We start from the raw sequence: 22202 nt of genomic DNA, 5'->3' as shown, positions 1-22202 counted from the left end.
ATGCATTTATTTAATTATTTATACATTATTGTATGCATTTCTCCCAACATTTATTTATTTATACTTCAGTCATTCTTTGTCCCTCATATTAGATGTAATGACAGTGCACAGACAGAAGAGGGCGACAGCTCGCAGCAGCAGCGGACAGTGGAGGCCTGATGACAGCGATAGCAACAACGACCCCTGACTGTGTGACTGTAACACCTACAGTCTTCACAACATCCCCAGCTGACTGTCTGATGCCCGGACTCTTACTGTTCATACAAACCTTACAGCCGTAAGTACTACTACACCGTTTTAGTCGCAGTAGTTATGGTCTAATAATGTCAGGGCCTTATATTTTGTAATGCAGCGTATTAAAGGCTCTGCATTTACATGTTTATAAGCTTTCTCATCGGTGTGACGGCCAGATGTTTACTACACTGGGCTAGCTCACTTTAGCTAGCAAGTGCAACCCGCATTCACCTTAACGCTAACTAGTTAGTCATGTCTAGTGTTGCTAATGGCTAACCTAGCTAGTCAGGAGTTATTAGCTCTACTTGGACATTTTGTACCGATTAATGAAACAACTGGAATCTAACAGTATTGTGCTTAGACCGTAACGATAGCGACCAAGCTAATACTATGTGTTTTAGCCGCATAGCTACTAAGACTTTACCTTTAGTTACAATAACCAGTTTGAGTTATAATAAGGAAGAAATGAGTCATATGAGCCCTTCTGTCACTCAAGGGTCATGAAATCATTTATCATTAGCTATCTGTCTTAATCAACATTGCTGTGATGCAGGTCTAACAGTAATGCCCCACCTCTTTGAATGAAGTGTTTAAGGTGTGTTCCTGTTACCTGTCTCTTCTCTAGTCCTTTCACGGGGTCAGTTTCTGCCACCTTTGTGTTTGTCCTTCCTCTCCGTTTGTCCCTTCTTCTGCCCTGTATTATTCATGGTCTCCTGGGGAGCAGGACACAGACAAAGAGAGGAGAGGATGGATGTCTCTGTGGGAGAGGGACATTAAAAGACACTTTAGATAGATGCAAGAGAGACTTATGACAGGTACAATGACACCTGTTTTTAATGTCGAGGTCGATGTGACATAAGCTTTAATGTCACAGTTGTTTGTTATTGGGCTGAGACGGTTTGATCTTCCAGAAGGACTTTTAGAGCTGGGAGTAATTAGACATTAGACTGTCATTAAGAATAAGATTTACTTTATTTAAGTTAAGTTTCAGTTTTTACACTCTGTAAGTCGTGAACACACACATGCAGAAACAGGATCCTATGGACATGCACTAATGGAGAGAAGTCAGACAGCAGGCGCTGCTGAGCTGGTGGTGGGGAGGGGGTTTGGTGCCTTGCTCAAGGGCACCTCGGCGGTGCTCAGGCACCTCTCCAGCTACCAGACCAACTTCCATATTTGGTCCGCACCGGGACTTGAATTGGCGACCCTCCGGTTCCCAACCCAAGTCCCTACAGACTGAGCTACTGCCGCCATGTTAATGTGTTGAAAACTCACCCAGCTTTCCATTGGGATAGGGCATATATCCAGAGGGGACATCTCTTTAGACACAAAAATGGAGCTTTGTCTGATGACTTAAGTCCCCTGCTATTTCTTGCATGTAATAAAATACATTACGTAAGTGTCAACAAGAATGTGGATATACAGAATCAAAGATGCACTACATGTTGGCACTACAGGCTTTTTTTTTTCTTTTCTTTTCTTTTCTATCTTTGGGTTTAGGTATACTCAGGTAAATACAGGGTTACAGGAAGAACAATTAGCTTAGGTCTGCAGGAAACCAGGACAGCCTTATTCCTTTGAGGTAGGCCTTCATTAGCCTGGATTTGTTTGATTGTGAAGGTTTTGGAGTAAAAGTAACCAACAGTAGTGAAATAGGAGTGTATGTTAATGAATTAGTTATACGGTATATGCAGCAGATAATCCTTAACAAGATGCTTTTATGAACTTCTGTTAAGGGTACTTTCTTTGTTATGAAAAATGCATTTCATTAAAAGTTTAACACTGGTTACTTCTGACTTTGTTCTACATCGTCAACATTTCTTTAACTACCTCACAAGCTTTACGGTCAGTGACTAATGATAGTTGATGTCTCACAGGCTTGAATGTAGACTGCATTTGTAAACACTGTAAGTTAAAGTCGAGTCCAGAGATTGGTTGGAAGGACCAGTAGGGACAAAACAACTCAAAATGAGTGTTTGTGTCCATCAGTGTTTGTGTTTTAGAGTGTTGCTTAGTCAACTGTAAATCGACTATTTATGCATCACATGCACTGTCTCAAATCTGATTGTGCATTCTACATTGATTTACCAGTTTGTTCACCTGCACAATCTAATGCAATCTAACACTGCAATCAATCCTGTCTTTGAGATGTTAATGTTTTCAAACTTTGTAAGAGTTGTTGATTTAACTCTTTAATACATTTCCAGTTGTAATTTGCTGTGTTGTTTTTTTGTCTTACACTAAACTGAAGTATAAGAAACAGGGGGAGAAAATAGATGATTTATTGGCTTGCCTCCTGTCTTCCTTGAAGTTCCTTCATATATTATGTTTTTCTACTCTTGGTTATCATTGTAAAGTATCTCTGTTACGTCTTAATCATAAATCCTTCCACACTAAGTTAACAGCCTCAAAGGCAACTTGTAAATGTTTTATTGTCGCTCTCTCATGTGGCTCTCTGTACTTATTGTCTCCCATCTTAGATTCGCTTCACTGGTGTTTGTAGGTGCTTTTTCACATCTATTCTTGGTTTCTATAAGAAGTTTGTTAAACATGTGATCCTCGATCCTGATAATTCGACATTCAAATTTCTATTTGTAGGTTTAAAGTTTGTAGCTAAATGATGTAACATATGCATAAGTGTCAGGAGAGTAAATTTGCTTCTGATTGGGCAAAAACATTTGTCTTCTTCAGTGTGAAGTCAGAGTTAAGTTAGTAAGTAGTTCTATGTAATTTGATTAGTCAAGTTTAGAACTTGTGCAGAGTTTGTTGTTTTGTTGATTTTTTGGTATTATGTATTGTCATGTTTGTTGTCATAATTAGTGAATGTGTTCGTTGATACTCATTGAATCCAATCATTAGAGAAATACATTATTTTCATCTGCGTTTTCATCTACAGAACAAAATGTAAAAATGTTGCACTGTAAAGGTTTTTACAGAATCTCGTTAAGCCTTAGGGTTTGTTTGATGACTCAGGAATGATGTTATACTTGTTTTGTAGTTCTCACTTTCTCACTCTTGCAGTCAGAGAGTTGAGTCTGGCTTTATTTGCCTTTCTCGTACTTTCTGTCCTTGACATTTGCCTGTCTTAAGTCTCTTTCTGCTGATCTCTGCAGGCTTAAAGAAGGTCTTCTCTAACAGACAGCTCTGACCTTCAGGTTTAAAGGTCAAACGTTGTGAGGGGCTGTGCCCGATGGATCATGGTGGTGAGTGTTTACATTTCACCAAAGTAAAACACTAAATATAAGTCCAACTTATTTTAGAACAGCAAAATGCTAAATTTAAATATGCATCCAAATAGGTCGCATGTGACTTTAACATCAACTCAAAGCTGTTGAGAATAAGACAGGCTTCTTTTGTTACTTTTACTACAGTTGCAGCTGACTTGAAAATGTGAAGTCAAAGGCACCCGAGTGACATTTATACTTTATAGAAATTCCTTGTCTGTCTTATTCTGTGAATTTGATAGTAATTTCAGCCAATCCTTTATGATCTTTCCAGGCCAGTTTGAGAGGGAGGGCAGAGTAATGTCCCACATCCAGGGGGGCGGGGTTGACCTCTGTGATAATCTCCCTAACCCTCAAGCTCTCACTGCCCAAACCCGAAACCTCAACGAGAAAAACACACACACTCAGAGTCTCTCTCCTTCACAAAATGAGGACGCAGGAGGGTGCAGGCTCATCAGGGATGACGCTCTCAGCAGCAGTGGAAAGGAGGGATCCACAGAAAGACACAGAGAGGAGGATGATGAGGAAGACATGGATGAGGTCATGAAGGACGACGAGGAAGAGGAGGAATCAGAGGGATCGAGCTGTCTCATTCGCTGCCAGTCTCCCAGCACGCCCATGACTGACTCATCCTATTCAGAAACAGGTAGGGAACTTACGCACATAAAAGAGGAAATCAGATCAAATACACACTGACTTTTATCCTCCATTTGGCTCCATTTTTTATTTAATCTACTGCAACTCCGTAGAACATTTTTGATCACTCAACATTTGTCACATACTGGCCACTCACTTGTTAGTCTGCTGTTTCGACTCCTGAGGGGTAGCAATGGTATGTTAGCAACAGATTAAAAAAGCTTCCTGCTGTTCCCCTAGTAACAAGACTTCTAATTATGAGTAATGATCAATTACTTATGAACTGTACAAATATTTTTGCTGATTGTAGAAACAAATTAATCACCCAAAAGAGGCTAAAATGCTACCTATTCATTTTCTTTGGTTGTCACTGTGAGACACTCCTTTCATATTACCTGCAGTTTATCCCTTTGTCCATGTTAATGTAACGATTAATGCAGCTTTGAGATAATATCTAAGATAGGACAGAGAAGAAAATACTAAAGCAGGATTTAGATCCTTGGGAGTGTCTTAAGTTTTAGTTTGAAACAAATAAAATCTAATCATCAAACAGTTGATGTTTAAGTCAGTCAGGAAAAGATTTTGGTGTTATTAGAGACAAAACTGTTAATTGAATATCATTCAGAGTATCTGGTTTTCAGATGAACTATTGCTCTGGTTTGTGTCACTGAGTCTGACCTTTTACTTCTTATCCATGACGGTTCAAGAGGACACAGTGGAGTGAATGCCAATACTCTGATCAAGATCTGGCTCACTCATTGTTGTAAAGCCCTGTGTGTGTTTTTAAGTGGTCAGCATTTTGGATTAAGGTCAGAGTGTCTGGGGGTGATGATGACATACCGATCACATAATTGAAGTATTGAATAGTTTAGTGAAATCAGAAAAAGAAGGTGTAAGAAGGCTTTTAGATAGAGAGAAAGCGATCAGGGAAAAGGACATTAAGAGAATAAAAGGAGTAGAGACTAGATCTTTTAACACTAAGATTAGAGAGACACATACATTTACTTGCACATCTAACTGTGTTTGTTAGACAAAACACCTTTCTAGTGAACGGGCAGCTGACTTTATACTTGTTGTAATGTATGTAATGTATTTGTACAGTGTCGAACTCTTCCAATCACCTGTGCTCTTAGGAGTTTTTACAGCCGTCCTGTTTCCGCTCATCCTCTGTGATCTATTCATTCACTCTCCTTCCCTCCTCTCTCTTCCTGTTTGCTTCTTTAGGCAGTCTCATGGAAACTCAATATCCTTTTAGCCCTGGGACCAGTCCCGAGCCTACATCCCCTGTCATCCCAGTGGTCAGTCCAGAAAAAGCATGTCCCATCACTCAAGTGGAACTGAGCCAGGATGATGTCAAAGTGGACTCTAACAACTCCAACACTGAATCTTTTCCATCTCATACAGAGACTGTTACACTGGCACCTGTCGTCAGCACAGGGCCTTTAGATTCAAACACACAAAATAAGACCTCAGACATCAGGCCTGACAGCCCACCAGGACCTTCATGTACCACAGGAAAAAATACTAATACCTCTACAGATTATCTTTCCTCATCCACAAAGCCTGTCTTCAACCATGAGCCCCGAGTTTCTGTAACTTCCACCCCTGTGAGTGCAGCAACCAGTCCTATTGCATTTACTACAGGGCTTATGGCTCCTTGTACAGAATCAACCTCCACCACAGGACCTTTCACTTTAAATTGGGAAAACATTTTTACCTCCACTCCATTGCCCACTTGTTTCTCAGTCCCCACCTGCGCCACAGGACCAAGCCCTACTTTGTTGGAGAGTCTGGAACAGCTTGCAAAAAGGGGCGATAACCCTCAACTTCCACAGTACCTGCACCAGGTAACCCATCTGTCTTACTCTAGCATGTGTGTCATACTGTGAGCTTTGTGTTACTACTACCAACACTGTCAGCTGCTTATTTGAACAGATACTCCTTCTCTTTAATGGTTTCTTTAAGTTAGTCTTGCTGTCTAAGCTGCTGCTCTTCCACTTGTTATTCAATCACTGTTATCCACTCAACCCCATAATCGGAATGGCACTTTGTACCTTGAGGCACGGGCGTCTGCTGGGTCTGTACAGACAAATGCAGACATGCACAGAAGAAAGGTCATAAGCCACGTGCACTTAAATTAAAAAACATGCACTCTCCTACATTCTGTTTTTTTAACACACAGACTTGCATGACTGGACATGTGTTTTATGGGGAGTGTGAATATTTCTGTCAGTTTGAGTAACTAATGTTTGCACCAGGCACACCGGAGCTATGCTTACTTCAAGGGCAACAGGTGTGTGAGTGAGCAAGGGGAGACTGAATATGATACATATTGTACTCACATGAACTTTTTCTACTCATTGACTGACGTAAAATACATTAGAGATCTCCACACCCTCTTCCCTCTCTTCTTATCAAAAGACCCTCTTCTTATCAAAAAGTACACAGTTGTCTAACTGGTTAATCTAAACCCCATTTGCTCATATTTCCAGTTGTAGATGGAAAGTAGATTAAAGTGAGAGATTAAGATCTAAAATATGTTATGCATTTCTCTTGCACAGCACGCACATCAACACTAGTGATCTTCCTAACCCCCTCTTTTCTTCCCACTACTGATTACCACTACCCACCTACTGCATTTGCAAATTGACCGTTAATGAGTACTGATCTAAAAACATATAGAGAATTAATGTAATAAGACTTTCAATATCACATTCTCACAGTCATGAGAAACTCAATTTAAAATCTAGAAGGAAACAACAATTCATATGGAGAGAGACAGATTTGACTTACTTGAAAATTGGTGGTCTATTTTCCAATAGATTGGATGCCCACATGTCAGAATCAGCAGGGTTAAAATTGAAATGAATGGGAGTGTTACTATTTCTATTTGAAGACTCCTGTAAAAATGTAAAATGTGTCAGATAAATGTATGACTCATACAGTTACTTAACATGTACAGTGCTGGCTTCTAATCCAAGAAAGATTAAGATAAGAACTAAGTAAGATATTAAGTGCAAACAGGATTTAGGAAAGCAAAGAAGTAAGAGGAAGCGTGAACTCAAATGAACACCGCTTCAGACGCCAAACCATTAGCATAAGGATTAATTGTTGGCAGAACAACAAACATGCTGAGAAAATTCAAAGAATGGAAAAATTTGAATCATCAAACTTGAATCAATCTTTTTTTTTTATCACTTTGACTTTAAAAGTGTATTAGGTGAAATAATGGTACATTAAGTGGAAAGGTAGAAAATAACAAATTAATATTTGAGTTATTGGATTTCACATTTTTTAAAATCCTAAATCCTGGCTGTTTTTTAATTAATTTAAATCTGTTCTTCCATTTGTGTTTATCTGATGGGTAAGTACTGAAAAAAATACTTTTACTTCTTATCTGAGCTAAGTCTGTGTGGCTGCCTTTAGAGGTCCTTCAGTCGTCACCACCCCTACCTTGATTAGAAATTCGAGAGCCTTTTGTGCCCTCCTCCTTTCTCTCCCTTTGGTCTATCTGTGTTCTCTCTCTCTGCCTCTCACACACACTCACTCCTCTTGTTCTGTGATCAGCTGAGCAGCATGAAAGCGACACTCACTGAGGAGAGAGGTAGAGTGTCTACCACAGTCTCTCAATTTTCTGTCTTTCTTTTCACTCTCTCTTTTAGTCTTTTGTTGTAATGTAAGGGTATTAGCTGGACTATTTTAATGTGTCTGAGATTAGATTATATTGTGTGCCTGTCATAGTTAATGATTGTAGAAGTCATTGCAGCTGTGGCAGTACAGTAACAAGCCTGTAAAGCTTTTCTATGTCTTATGTGGTTGTGTATTTCATCTTCACTCCTGGCAGATCTCAATTTTGTTCAAGTGATCTTCTGTCATAGTCAGGAAATGTCTTCCCAGTTTCCTTCAAAGTTTTTGTGACACAACCAGATGTGATTAAAGCATTGTATAAAAGTTTTAAAAGCATGTAATTTATTAAGTTATAAAGTCTCTCTCTCTCTCTCTCTGCAGATTGCTGAGGCCTTTGTCCTTCAGGAAGACTGTATCTTTATTGTGTGTGTGTGTGTGTGTGTGTGTGTGTGTGTGTGTGTGTGGGGGGGGCAGCTTATCTCTCTGTTGCACCTACCTTGTTGTGGGCCTGCCTATTTGTCCAACCAGGTGTTGTTGTTTTTAAAATATGTTTTTACTACTTGATCTATGTTTTGAATCAGTATTTCTGCACACATTACACTCAGAGCCTTACAATACAGAATGATTTGTAAATGATTAATGGACTTGTATAGTCCTCTAGACCTACACCTGCACATTGCTGGCTGTAATTTGGGGTTTAGTGTCTTGCCCAAAGGCACTTGGACATGTGACTGCAGGAGCTGTGGATCGAATCCTTGACCTTCTGGTTGAGAGACGGCCGACTCTATCACTGAGCCACAGTGGCTCACTTAATGCCTCACTGGTTTTACAGACAGTGTGATTGAAAGTTGAGCAAGACAGGGAGAGAAGTGTCATAGACGAAAAGTGCAGAAATAGACCTTTTGAAAAGAGAAGGGAACGAGAGACATAAATGGATAAGAAGAAGAGGGATGATCACACCTGGTGAAACAGAGAGAGGGAAAGCACAGTAGTTGATCAGAGACTCATGACTCATAAAGACAAAAGGAAAGAGAGGAGATGTCCAGATTAAAACTCCAATCTGACATGACAGTAAATGAATCCGCAGTATGTTGCCAAAACAATGTATTTGTCAGATGAGCGATAGGAGTCAGGAGAATGACGATGATGACATTTGACATAGGTTACATAAAAATGAGATGCAGTGGGAGTGAGAAATGTCAAAGAGAAGGGAGAGCTAGCCTTTCTATGTTATGCATGCATGTCTATAGTAATTTAAGGACAAAGAGAGAGGAGAGAAGGCATTGAGTCATGTCGAAGAAGGATTGTGTTTTTGCTGCTCATATCCATAAACATGAGACATTTTATCCCAGAGCGCTCTGTTGGCCTGACTCTGATTCCTCCTCTTCTCTCTCTGTTTCGCTTTTTACTCCAATTTCCTCTGTCTTACTTTTTTGTTTCCCCCTTTACCTCTGTAGGCTGTAACAGCTCATGAGCAGAATTGATGCAGTTTTAAAGCAAATGGTATCCTCTGCAGCGCTGTTTTGCATCATGTATGTGTTCCTTAACCTGCAATATTCAGACCAGCGGGCGTTATGGTGCATCCAGTTAGAGAGACTCTATCACCAGAGAGTACTGGAGAACCTGAATGCACTACAGGAGCAGTGGGGTAACACATGCACACAAACATCAGATGCACACGTAAACACACATTGTGTTCTTTTATTATTGATACACTTTGATTGGTACTCTGTAAAACTACTTGGACTGTCTCTATTACTAGATTTAAAGCTTCAAATATGAATCAGTGTTTTTTCATGCACAATCACATTAGGGATAACAGCAGGGGATTTGTTGAATGTTAGGCTTGAACAAAAGGTAATGTAGTGCACCTTCTTTGGAAATGCAACATGCAGAACTTGTTCTGTCTGATCAGATCTCTTCAAATATTTCTGGATGTTATTCTTGTCATTGTATGTGCTGACATGCACGGCTGTAAGACATAAAAACCCTTCCCCAGTATGACTATGGTCCATTAGATCACAATAATATGTATTAAATGTAGTTTCAGTTATCACATAATTAAAATAAAAACATTTAGGTTGCAGGTTATATATTTAATGTTTGTTATATTAAATGTTTGTGTCTCTGTGTGTCTCTCCATCTCTCATAGAGAGTCAGTGTAAAAGGACTTCCTCAAACCTGGCAACCAAACATCTGGACACTCTTAAAAACATCTGCCAGACACACAGTCGGTGAGTCTACATGCAATTTTTAAGGGTTACGGTTAGTAAGTGAATAGTATGATGTATTTTTGCTTTTATAGTCTCAGAAATGCAAACCCTAACCCTACGGTAAGGAAGGTAATGGTTGGTGAACTATTTTAAAGATTTTACAATATTCCAGAAAATTATAATTTTACAAATCAATAATTATTTGACTGCAAAGGTACAATGTATGTTCTTCTGGGCTCCTTTGAAGGATCTTGTGTGGATGTTTGTGTGTGTATTGTACATGTTTGTGTGTTGTGTGGTGAGTAGTGTGTGACTGTTATTGGTTGTGCTCATCCAAGTGTAACAAAGGTGAAGCCCACTTTGGCATTTCTCAATATTTAATAAGAAGTCCTCAGTGCACTACACCTGCCAGACACACACCTTTTAGTACCAAACACACACACACACACACACACACACACACACATACATTTATCTCCAGAACAGGTGAAGTGTGTGTGTGTGTCTATGTTTGTATGACTGAGCTGGTTTATCTGTGTGTGGCTTGAAGACTGCACTGATAGTTTCCACATATGGTCCCATTGCTGCTGCTAATGCTGCACTTTTAGACATTTGAGCCCTCACACTACTAGAGTTTCACTTCACGCAACTTACACACACACACACGCACACACACACACACACACACACACACACACACACACACACACACACACACACACACAAATGCGCCCACAGACACACAATGTGATAGTCAGAGAAATGTGCTTGGGCTAAAATTAGTTTGGGAGAGTAAAGAAGGGTCACCCATCTTTAACATCTTCGTTTACTAAAACCAAGAACAGACCTGCAATACTCGCACCATCTCACGCTGTCTCTCTCTCTTCTGTTCATAGACCATGTGCTGAAGATGCTGTGGTAAGTCATTCCTCCATTTTTCCTTGTCTGTTTCTGAGCCAGAGAAAACACACTAACATATACTGTGAGATAAGGCAGCTTAAATGTGAAAGTGACCACTGAAATCTAACGTAATACACCTTTTAAGTGTCCATTATGTACACCTTTGTAAAGTGCATTTTGCATGTACACACAGGTGTGGTGTGTCCAAGTGAATATTTGTTATTTAAGTGTGTGTGTGTTTTTACAGTGTGCATCTCAGGATTTATTGAGGACCACAATTGAAGAAGGTGGTGCCCTGCCTCCATGTACTTCAAGTAAGTGACTGTGTGATAGAGTTAGGGCACACTCACACTGGCAATCGTGCTTAAGCACGGTTCAGGACAACTTTGCCTCGTGTATGTGGGCCCTAAGTGTATTTAAGGTAGTGTGAGTGAGTGAATGTTGGTTTTTATTTTGCCTCTGTAGCCATTTACAACAAATCACTTATACAACCAACTAAACGGGAAGCATACCATTAAAAAAAAAAAACATGTAATGAACATGTAAAACAGTGTTTAAAAAAAGAAATACAACGGTCTAAACGAACAAGATCTTTCGTTGAATTGAACTTGTAAACACGTTCACACAGAGAAGTGTGTGATAGACTGGATGACTTTCAGTGTTTCCCCTACCATTATATTAGTAATGCCCCCCCGAAGGTCAAGTAAAAAAATAAAATATAATAATAATATATATATATATATATATATATATCTACATTTTTTTTTTTAAAGATTTATTTTTGGGATAGGATAGTGGATAGAGTCGGAAATCAGGGAAAGAAAAGTCATTTAAGGATACCTTTCCGATAGAAAAGGACAGCTGTCATTAAAGTAACACATGAACACCAAGATGCCTTCAAGTGTTTGTGTCGTCCTGTCGCCGTGTCGGCATGTTGGCTTGTCCCCACCCCCCCAACACTGTAAACTTAGGGGAAACACTGACTTTATTCAATCCAAGAACCTTGTGTCCTTGCCTGGTGTTAACTACTGAGGCTGCTCTTATTTACATTAAGGACTTTGTAGTCAGTTGTCTTGCTTTTATATTATCTGATCATTGCATGAAATTTAATTGTACACATTTACTCCACATTTTTGTTTTGCCTTGTTAACCACTAGCTTCTATCTACTGTTTTTGCACTGTTAGAAAATGCGTCCTCTATGTTTACTGATTGTATTAAATAAGACATTTGCTATGCAACATGGTTAAAAACTGGTGAGTCCATAGACACCTAGTTTTTGTGACTATATTACAAAAAGAAAAAAAGAATGCTGGTTACAAAATGTCAATGCAAGTACCTCCCATTGTTTTTGTACGCTCCATTACTGCCACATTGTTGTAAAGAAAAACAAGCCATTCTGTGTAGGACCTGTAGTTTGTATTTTATTGCAGCTTTCCCTTCTTATAGTGCAACAATGTCCCTTTAGAGCATTTATTATGATCCTGTTGACATTAGTCAGAAAGTCAAGCTCACATGAACTCATGACTTCTCTTGCTGGGAAGTTGACTCCATCAGGAGCTGTTTTTATTTTTTTTTGGTTAAAGCATTTAACAGTTTTTTCTCCGTGTCCCTTCACTATTTCCCTCTCTTTCTACCTTATTCCTCCCCTACTGCCCTTTTCTCTCTACTGTCTGTTTCCCCTTTTTATCCAGCCCATCAGAGTGACAGAGGGATGGAGCAGAGAGCAGAAGACTCCTCCCATTCTCAGAGCAGCTGTCCAGTCATACCCTTCATTAATTCGTCCGACGGGCACAATTCCCCTGAGATGTCAGAAAAGGACAGGGAAGACCCAGACAGGGAATCACGGGGGAGGGACTGCAGCAACACAGAGAGAAGAGATCAAGAACAAGGGGTAGCATGCACCACATCAGGAATAGTAAATGAACTGCACCCCTCTCTGACTGGAGAAATGGATCAGTCCAAGCCCGCAGAGCTGCAGGGAGGAGATTTAGGTCTTGCACAGGAAAAGGAGGCAAAAAGGGAAGAAGAGGAGAGTGACGTGGAGGAGGCAGCCGAAGCTCTAGAGATGGACGATGAGGGAGAGGACGAAGAGGAGGAGAAGCAGAAAGAAAGAGACTCTCCTTTATGTCAGAAGGCTCTACCAGTAGAGACTCTGATCAGTGGGGCAGAGGTGGAGGTACAACATCTGCACCAGGAAGACAGAGATGAGGAAAAGATACATGATGAGACCCAGGTACGTTGGCTTTGACGATATTTTACTAAATATAACAAATCAAAGTAAAAAGAGGACAATCAATTTTTAAATATTTCAGAGTTTGACAATTAAGATGAGGTCCTAGATTGTCTGCTTTGTTTTTAATCTATACTAGACTTCTTTAAAGAACTTGTCAGTTAAACTGTGTCACTAGGACCAGGACCAGTATCATGGTTGTTTTCCTGTGTTGATGAGTTTCTCTAGGTTTATAATTCAAAGTAAGCTATTGAAACCTCTCACTTCCTCTGTTTTGCTCGTCAAACCATTCTTGCTTTTACTAGAAATATGAAAGGTATCGCTTCCTCTATTACAGATTTTTCTTCTTGGGAACAACCCACACATCAGTGGATGTTTTAGGCTGCAAATTCAACAGCCTCAATCTCCACTATGTTATAGCAGTCCATTAGATTGTAGAGCACCAAAATGGATTAGTGTCTCCATAACTCCATGTCGATACATTTATTACTGTATTCCATTATCGCTGCAGGAGAGAGCTGAAACCCACCTGAAACATCAGGCCCTTCTCCCTCAAGAGGCTCATATGAGGCAGCAGGAGCAGACTGAGGAGGGCATGGAGGAAGAGGAGGAAGAGGAGGAGTACGAAGTAGAGCAAATTGACATGATCAGAGAAGCTGCCGTACTGGACGACATGGCTAAACTCATCACAGTAGAGGAGGTTCGTACATTGTTATTGCTTTTCTGTGGATGAGTAAGACTTTGTGTCCATATAGTGCCTTTTGAATTGTTCCCTTGTGGAGTAAATGATAGACAGCACATTACCATGCAGAGAAAAGCACTCACCAGTCCTTTTCCCGGAGCACTAAAACTTCTCTCTGCAGCTCTTTGAGCACCTGTAGCTCAAAATCTCAAAACTTTTCAAAAATGTGCTGGTGTTTTCATTGTTGCCTCTTTTTTAAAGATAATTATTTTGTGTTGCGCTTTTGGACTTTATTTGACAGGGGGTGTAGAGATAGGAAATTTGTGGAGGGACAGTGACATACACCAGGATCAGGAGTCGAATCTACAACCAGAGCTACAAAGACTAACGCCCCTGTACTCTGTGTCTGCTTATAGATATATCTATCCTGGTCCCAGGTTCCCTCTATCTGTGTAGATATGATATTCTCTGCATTGTTGTGTCTGACTGAACATGTCATGCTACAGCATTCTCTTTGTTGTCAAATTGGAGGCACGTGGAGAAAATAGGCAAGACACCAAACACTTTAATTATATGTCAGTGTGTCTGTTTTGACCTGTAATCATGAAAAACAAGAGTTACACATGTGCTGTTAAAAGAGGAGTAAGGAGGAGTGACTTCTTGCTTTTGTGCTTGTTTGTAGTATAAAAACAATTTGTACAGATCTGCATATAACCTACCATGATTAGAATTTTTCTTTCTCCCTCTAAATCTCTGCAGAATGACACTAGTAGATCCGTAAATGCATATTATAAATGCATACTTCAGATTGATGACTTATTGGCCGTTTCAGGCCCCAGTCTGTCTGTATCAGCCCGTCTAAGCTGTTATATTGCGGACAGCTTGGTGTTCTGTTGAGCCGCCCTAATGGTATTACCTCACCTTTACTGACATCCCCAGACAATGGACTTGTTTTTCTGATACTGAAGCCACAAAGAAATTGAACTCTATACTAAGAGAGACAGACTTTTAGGAGAAATCAAGAGATCAGAAAATATTGTTAGTGAGTCGTGCACTTTTCTGCTTGTTGCGGTAACACCGTAGAGTTATTCTAATTAAATGATTTCTGATACTTTAATGTGGTTTTAAATCTGTGTCCACTGGTTACTGACTTTTTTAGAATTCTTTCTGTGTGAAAGAAAGAAACTGGGGCACACACAAATGAAAAACAAGTGGCTGCTTAGAGCAGAGAGCAGTGACGGAGAGAGCAGAGAAATGGCCTGGTTTTGATAACTTACAGGATGAAGAGCAACCAGGGAGATTTTGATAAAGCTGTGGTTGCTTTAGTCTCTGTAGTCTACTCAAGCTGTGGAACTGAAACGTATCTTACTGGACCACTCTGTTTTTTCCCAGCAGGCTGTGTGTCAATAGTGAGACAGACTTTATAGATATGCATTTCTAAATATAATGCAGCTTTGAAGCAAAAGCAGTACCAGAACGAGATTTATTGCACAATTATTTTTTTCTCACACTATAATCTGCTTCCAATTCAAACATGTGTAAGGTACACACCCTTCAGATGACATAACATTGGGCAAAACTGTCAGTGATCAAATGAATCCTGCTAGATCTTTGACATGTTTTTACATGATGCATTGATAAGTAGAGTATTTCTAAGTAAGTTACTCTGCCTGGCCCTGACAGTCTTTCTGCTCTTGACCAAATTTCATTTTCAGTCATAAATTGCTGTTCAGTGTTTGTGCATTGAGATTTGGATGATCATTTAAGGTTTGATATGAATTAGTTCTCTCTGAGGGAATTGTGACTGACTGTGTATCAGTGGGAAGGGGCATTGATTGAGTGTTTCAGTAATACTAGTGTGATATGCTGACACCTGCTGGTTGACATGGCTGATTGGATGCACCCGTTGTAGAGACAGGCAAAGACAAGTTCTTCCTCAAACACAATGTTTTCAGTATCAGTGTGTGAAAATGAACAGATACAACTTATTTGGATCAAATGGAAATGATTTATATGTTCTTTATGCGCTCATCTGCTTCTCAGATGTCTCCTGCATCTGGCCTGGTCTCCATATTAAAGAAGAGGAAGGCTTATGTGGACAACGTGAGTGTGTCTGCTACCTCAGAGACAATGCCTGACCCAGCCCCTGCTAAAAGACGGGTCCACTTCAAAGTCCCTGATGACGGCTATGAGCATGGTGTGTTTTTTTTTCATTTAGAGATTCAAGTGTATTTTTTCTATTTAGAAAATATTAAATTCTCTGTTCTTTATTATTAATCTGCTCTCTGATGTTCTTCCATCCCCTTGCTCCTCTCTTACTGTCTCTCTTTCCTTGCAGATGTTGGCGGTGGGGACTCCTGCCTGCTTCTCTTCCTGCTTTGTATGGTAACCGTGGTGATCAGTGTAGGTGGCACAGCCCTCTACTGTGCTCTCGGCGATGCCCATTCCTCAGTCTGCCAGGACTTTTCTAGAAATGCAGACTTTTACATGGGCCAGCTACAGCGGGGGATAGCTCACATCCAGCATTGGTTCACCCCCGGGTCATAGCAGCAGCAATGTGTCATCAGTGTGGCAGTTTTGGGCTGCTTGTTCAGGTACTTCCTGATACTTCCTGGGACACTTTTTTCCAAGGTAATTCTGCCAGGCAGCTGCTGCCGGGCAGCTGCTGCAGTCCCTGGCACACTGCGGAGCAGGTGGCTATTATGCTGCCTAATTGACTGAACAATAATATAGGATCAGATGGCATTTTAGGCCTTCTCCTGCATATTTAATGTTTGGTTGTAGGGTTAAGACTTAAAGTTGTTGGTCAGATGAGACTTAACAACACAGGTCAGAAAGGGAAAGCAGAATGGAGGGAGAGAGAATAACTGGAGAATAGAGGTGACCTAAAAATAAAAGAATAACTGAACTGCAGACCCTTTAATATAGGTTATAAATCTTTAAGCTAGGTTTAGAAATCCTCAATACAACTACAATGTCATACTGAAATAGCTGCAAACACGTTCACCATGAGCTGGTGATACTTTAGTCTAAAGTCATTGGTAGATAACCATGGCTGGATACAAAATGTAACTGCCTCACACTGGATTCATGAACTCAGCTCCCTGAGTTAAAAATAATAAAAAGGTATGAACAGCTGCAACCTGGAGTTGTGAAAATGGTATCTATTGTATAGTTTGTTACCTGGGCGTGATTGCTCCACACATATACTGCACAAATGGGAAGTGGCCCAAAGGGCATTTTACAGCCTGCTGCAACCACTCGTGTTGCTTTTATTGTTGACTTTTTCAATTCACAAATGACATTTTTAAATGAACAAACCATTCAGTGGTCTACTTGGAATGAAATCTCTATGTCTTAATCAAGCGTTTAATGAATGTTTGGAGTTTATTGTTAAATATGACTTTGTTTTTATCTGTGGGGCATTTTTATATTGCCAGAAATAAAAAAATTGAAAGGGTTATTTTGGTATTCACCAAACTGGGCTAATGGACAACAGACAAATCAAACTTGTCCAATGGGGTAAAATAACACGTTTTTATCTTAACAACTGCTATCTGATGTTGTGCATTGCATTAACATCGAGCAGTTGCTAAAGAACTCTACATGAGAAGCACAGCTGTACTTCTTGTGTACCTTCCAACCCAGCTTTGTGTAGCATATGCAACATGTACATGAACACAGTGCACCTCTGTATATAGCTGTTGTCAGAAGAATGTCTATCATGTTGCACTTAAGACAGGTATGATTTTCTTAACATCTATGTGCTACAGGCTTTACTCGATTTGATCAGAAGCAAAAAATGACCCCAATCCCAAACCGGATGCCAGGGAACATAAGCTTGCACTGATAGCCAGAAAAATGAATAATCATGTCTTATGCTGCTCTGGCTGGGTAAGGACTAACGTCAGCAAAAAAAATAAATTGAATTGCACGATTGATATTGAAAACAACTGTTCAGTGTACTATCAATGCAAACCTTGAGGTTGATGGGGTCATTTGAAGCACTGTCCAGATCTGCATGCCTGTGATTTTTTCTTAGTGATTCTTTGCATCATCATCTCCAAATTATTTTTGCCACAGCCGGTCTTCTTAAAGAGTCATTCAGTTAACGTGTCATCTTAAAGAGTTCATTTCTGCACACCTTTGAGTTTGAGGTTTCGCCTTATGACACTTTATTCTCACACCAGTGCTTTGATTCTTATTTTGAAAACAGTTTCTTAGCAAATGTCAACTCTTATTGGGGTCACTTTTATGCCTTGTCATCCATCTTTTTTTATTTCCTTTGAACACATTGCAATGCTTGGTGTCCTTTTAATTATTTTCTTTTTATTCGGTGTTGTTGCAGATTCCACAAAAATGCCCTCGAAAAAACGCATATCTCATAAGGGTCTTTATTGTCAGTATGTGAAGAAAAAAGCTCTCGAAGAGGAGAGTCAAGTGTCTTAACTATGCATTTAATACAGTTTGAGTTTGTTAAAACGTTTTCTTTTTCTCTCAGGATTTGTCCTCAGTCACAAAAACCTGAAAATCACTTTGAGATGTGAGGGGTTTTTCTTCCCGGGATGTGAGGAATTGCAGATTGATTCTTGTTTCATTTGCACATTTCATCTGGCTGGTTCAGATGACTTTCACACAGATAACCATTTATTTAATCTTCTGGTATAGTTTTAATTATTTATCATATGACAGATGTCTAGCATGGTAAAAAAGGATGCATTTGTTCATTTGCTTTTGTTATGCTTTGCTTTATTATTGACATAATACACCAGTAAGGTTTTTCATCTTTTTTTACCATCATATCGGTCATCATTATATGTTTATGTTGTTTCATTCATTTACCTTTATGTTTATTTTAACTGCTGTTGTCATTAACTTCTTCAGTTAAGATTCATATTCATTGATTTTTAACAACATTACAAATGGATGGATGATTTTTGTGTGTATTACTGTGTACATCTGTTATCAAGCTGATGAAAGGCAGTTTATAATTGTTTTGATGAAATCTTTTCTCTTTGTTTTTACATTTTGTTATAGGATACGTTTTTTGTTGTTGTTAAAAAACAACTCTCTCCTTATGTATATCTTATGTCTCCTGTTAAAAATGAATGAAAACAATGAAAACAGCTGTTTTATGAGCCTCCATTCTGTCTCTTCTGCAACACATTACCCTCACATCACAGCTGTGCACTGACACATCACACTTGCTTGTTTTTATTGATTTAGTTATATTTATCTGGTTTGTTATCCATATTTTTTGTCTAAACTATTGATTTTACACTTTCAGGACTAGACAAAATAGTGTGCATGGCTCGCTTGTGAAAGTTGTCTGAAATTTCCACTGAAGCTTAATCTTCATGCAAACAAGGAGGGAACAGTGTTTTCATGCAACATGGTTATTTACATTTTGGGGCCGTAGTCTGTGACCTTATAGAAACCTACCTAACCCTTTAGAAATGATATTGTACAGATGCGCTTCTCACCATTGAGGGGATTGTATAAAAGTCTTGCATGGATTAGCTCGTTTGGATAAGTTCATATAGAAAATGACAAGACTAATGGCATACAATTGCTGTCGAATTAACAAGCAACTGTTTACTATTGTCTGTAATATTAACATAACGTGTTAAGGATAACCTATTGGGTAGTCTTCTGAAGAGATGAACTTCTGATATATGATATCTCATAAGTAGACCTCTCGGAAGAGAACTAGTATGATGCAATATAGCTCAAGAAAGAAAAATTAGATATCTTCTGATCATTAGTCAAAATACGAGCATGAAACTACAATTCACGACACTTTTTAGTGTTTTTTTTTACGTTACACATCTTATAACGCGATAAATACAGTTTTAACGTGAAAACATCTTATTTGAACACATGTTCTTTAACTATTTTGTTTTTACAAAAAGAATACCACTGTTCGAGATGATCTTTAGTATTTAACATTAACTTTAGTAGTAGGCTACTATATTTTTTTCCACATGGGTGTTTACGTGTTTGTGACGTCACGACGCAAGGGCGGATGTAAACACTGGTCGTTTTCACGTGGAGGGAAAATCAACCATGGCACCCAGGCTGGAGCGTTTTGTCAGCCCGGGGAAGGGTAATGGTTTGCGGGCTACAGCCAGTATCAAAAGAGGAGAGCTGGTGTACTCTGCCGAGCCGCTGGCGTGCTGTGTCTCCAACAAACATGCCAAAGAAGTCTGCCACCACTGCTTTACACGGTGAGACATCTCTTACCCTACAGAGACTAGAAATAGCTGGTTTAATGAAGGCTATAGGATACTGTAGTCAGTGCCAGTGGTGCTGTGAATAAGGACATGTTTGTGTATCATGTCAGCAATTTGAGTAGCTTTGTAAAGCAGATAAGCAGACCAAATACTCAAATCGCTCTGTATCTCGGCTGTCGCTTTTCTGTCAGACTTTTGTATGCTATATAACATTTAATACGGTCTTTATTTAAAACTGTCTGTATTCGTGTTGATGCTGCTGTGCGAGATATTCCAGCTGCTACATCAAATGTACACTTTGAGATGCAACTTGAGCTGGTTGTTTAAGCTGGTCACTAGATGGCAGCATTGCTCTGTCGTCGTTTCAGAGAGATGACTCCAAAAGTTGATGGTGATGTGCAAATGTGTTTCTATTTTTAAATATCGAAAATGAAGACAATTATCCAACAATAAAGTTTGTGCATTCCCTTAATGTAAAAAGGTGTTTTCTGCTCAGCCAAGGAAGCCCTATTATTTTTCACACCCAAACCACTATTCACCTGCCTAAAGACATTCTGAATGTGGCAGAGATACAGTATTATGAGTGTAGCATTTGTCCTGTTTCATCTTATTTACTTGTGATATTTGTGCAGCTAGCTGCCTAATGGCAACACTGCTGTTTTCTCTTCATCAAGTTAAACTCATGTAGGTTGATTCATGAGATTGGACAAGAAAGACAAGCTGCAGTATGGCAGACTATGTGCTGATTCATGGTGCAGGCACTGCAAGGTGAATAAAATCTAAATGGGTAAAGGCCTGTGGGCTATATACAGTAAGTCCATGCACCTCAGCAGCAAATGAAAGGTGATTAATGAGAGTTGTTAATGCAGATAGCCGCTGGGAAAACTAATAAAGAAGAGGCTCATGTCTAGTTATGAATTTCAGAGTATGTTCAGTCTCTTATACTCTCTACTCTTTGGAAGAATTACAGCATTCATTTACATCGTTAGGATTATTCGGCTGATTGACGGCTTCTGATCTGAGCGTTATAACCTGAGGGAGACTAAAGACCCCACTGTTTGATGAAAGCTGAGAGTGAGACAGATCTACTGTAATATGACAATGACAGAAAATAGCTGAATGTGTGTGTGTTCTTACTGTATGACTGATCTATGTGTATGTATTTTAGTTTTGTTGTTTTTCCATTGTATCACATTTAATCGTAAAATATCACTATGGCTTCCAATAAATATGCTCTGACATATTCAGAATCAGAACATATTTATTATTATATTGTCCGAGTCAGTCGGACTCTATTCAAATAAATAACTTGAGTAGAGATGTTGACAATATTTGGTTTTGTAGTTTCAGTTTTAGGAGAAGAGTTTTGAACTGAACTTATTCAGTAGGTTTTAAAAGCAAATATGAGTATGTATGACTTTGGCTGTGTGTATTTATTTGGACAGAACGTAGCTTATGTAGCTTCATCTATTCTGCATATAAAATATGTTGGTGCAGGTTGTGTGCTGGGTAAATAACAAATAATCACACATAAACACACCTCTGTTATTTTGCACACAGCATGGTATTCAGAGCTGTACAATGGAGCAGTCCATTGTAGTTTTCAAGATCAGAGTCATCCAGCACACACCAGGATTGATCAGATTGACTTTAAAGTTGAATGCATACAAAACATTGGAGTGAACAACGCGTTTCACAGAGTGGCTTCCTCAGGTTCGCTCTCTAAGTCCAGTCCAGTCTAGCTTCACTACAACAAATCCCTTCATCACTTATATTGCATCACTGTGTCAGAGTGCAATCAGCATGTCTCTGCTTCTGCTGTCACTCTCTCTTATTTAACAGCATCTTCAATCAGGGATCTGTTCATGTAGCTCTGAGGAACACCCACTTTATTCAGCGATAATAAAGTTTATAATTATTATCCATAACTGTCCAAACATCTCTGGAAAGATGCTTTATCCCCATACTGCTCCATGGACAGCAGCAGAGGACTGTTGCTACTAGCTGCTGTGTGTATGTGTGTGTGTTTTTTCCCTCCCTGAATTACTGTAACGTCAGCTCAGTCGTTTTCTCTGGCTAAAGAAAAGCTAACAAGCACCCTGCAGGGATGTAAATGTGGAGAATTGCTGCTCCATGAAGTATCAGCAGGGCAGTGTTGTTTACTTGATGTAATCTGATTTATTCCTCCAGTTGATCCCCTCACAGGCTGTCAGGCATTTATA

The 22202-nt window shown here is 39.4% G+C and overlaps 2 protein-coding genes across 2 annotated transcripts in view; both read left to right on the top strand.

Moving 5' to 3' along the window:
* Positions 1-129: 129 nt before the first annotated feature.
* On the top strand, positions 130-18802 carry cnsta (consortin, connexin sorting protein a). Its single transcript, XM_061041066.1, has 13 exons — positions 130-277; positions 3348-3437; positions 3733-4104; positions 5319-5941; positions 8103-8133; positions 9283-9369; positions 9874-9955; positions 10831-10852; positions 11082-11148; positions 12527-13068; positions 13577-13765; positions 15791-15944; positions 16086-18802. Exons 2-13 carry the CDS (start codon positions 3425-3427, stop codon positions 16292-16294), a joined length of 2391 nt encoding a protein of 796 aa, XP_060897049.1. The 5' UTR covers positions 130-277; positions 3348-3424; the 3' UTR covers positions 16295-18802.
* Positions 18803-19753: 951 nt separating this feature from the next.
* The window catches only part of smyd3 (SET and MYND domain containing 3), an 81967-nt gene continuing 79518 nt past the window's right edge, over positions 19754-22202 (top strand). Inside the window, exon 1 of the mRNA XM_061041065.1 lies at positions 19754-19974. Within this exon, the coding sequence (XP_060897048.1) occupies positions 19814-19974 (161 nt within the window). The 5' untranslated portion in view covers positions 19754-19813. The remainder of the gene's footprint in view (positions 19975-22202) is intronic.

Source organism: Labrus mixtus, chromosome 1, assembly GCF_963584025.1.
Source record: "Labrus mixtus chromosome 1, fLabMix1.1, whole genome shotgun sequence".
In the NCBI taxonomy this organism is placed as follows: domain Eukaryota; kingdom Metazoa; phylum Chordata; class Actinopteri; order Labriformes; family Labridae; genus Labrus; species Labrus mixtus.
This window is presented reverse-complemented; position numbering and strand designations above follow the sequence as displayed.

Bases quoted from the DNA above. Each gene is read 5' to 3' on its own strand.
- cnsta (XM_061041066.1), top strand. The intron at 4,105-5,318 runs GTAGGGAACTTA...TTGCTTCTTTAG, and splicing joins CTCATCCTATTCAGAAACAG to GCAGTCTCATGGAAACTCAA. The intron at 9,956-10,830 runs GTGAGTCTACAT...TTCTGTTCATAG, and splicing joins ATCTGCCAGACACACAGTCG to ACCATGTGCTGAAGATGCTG.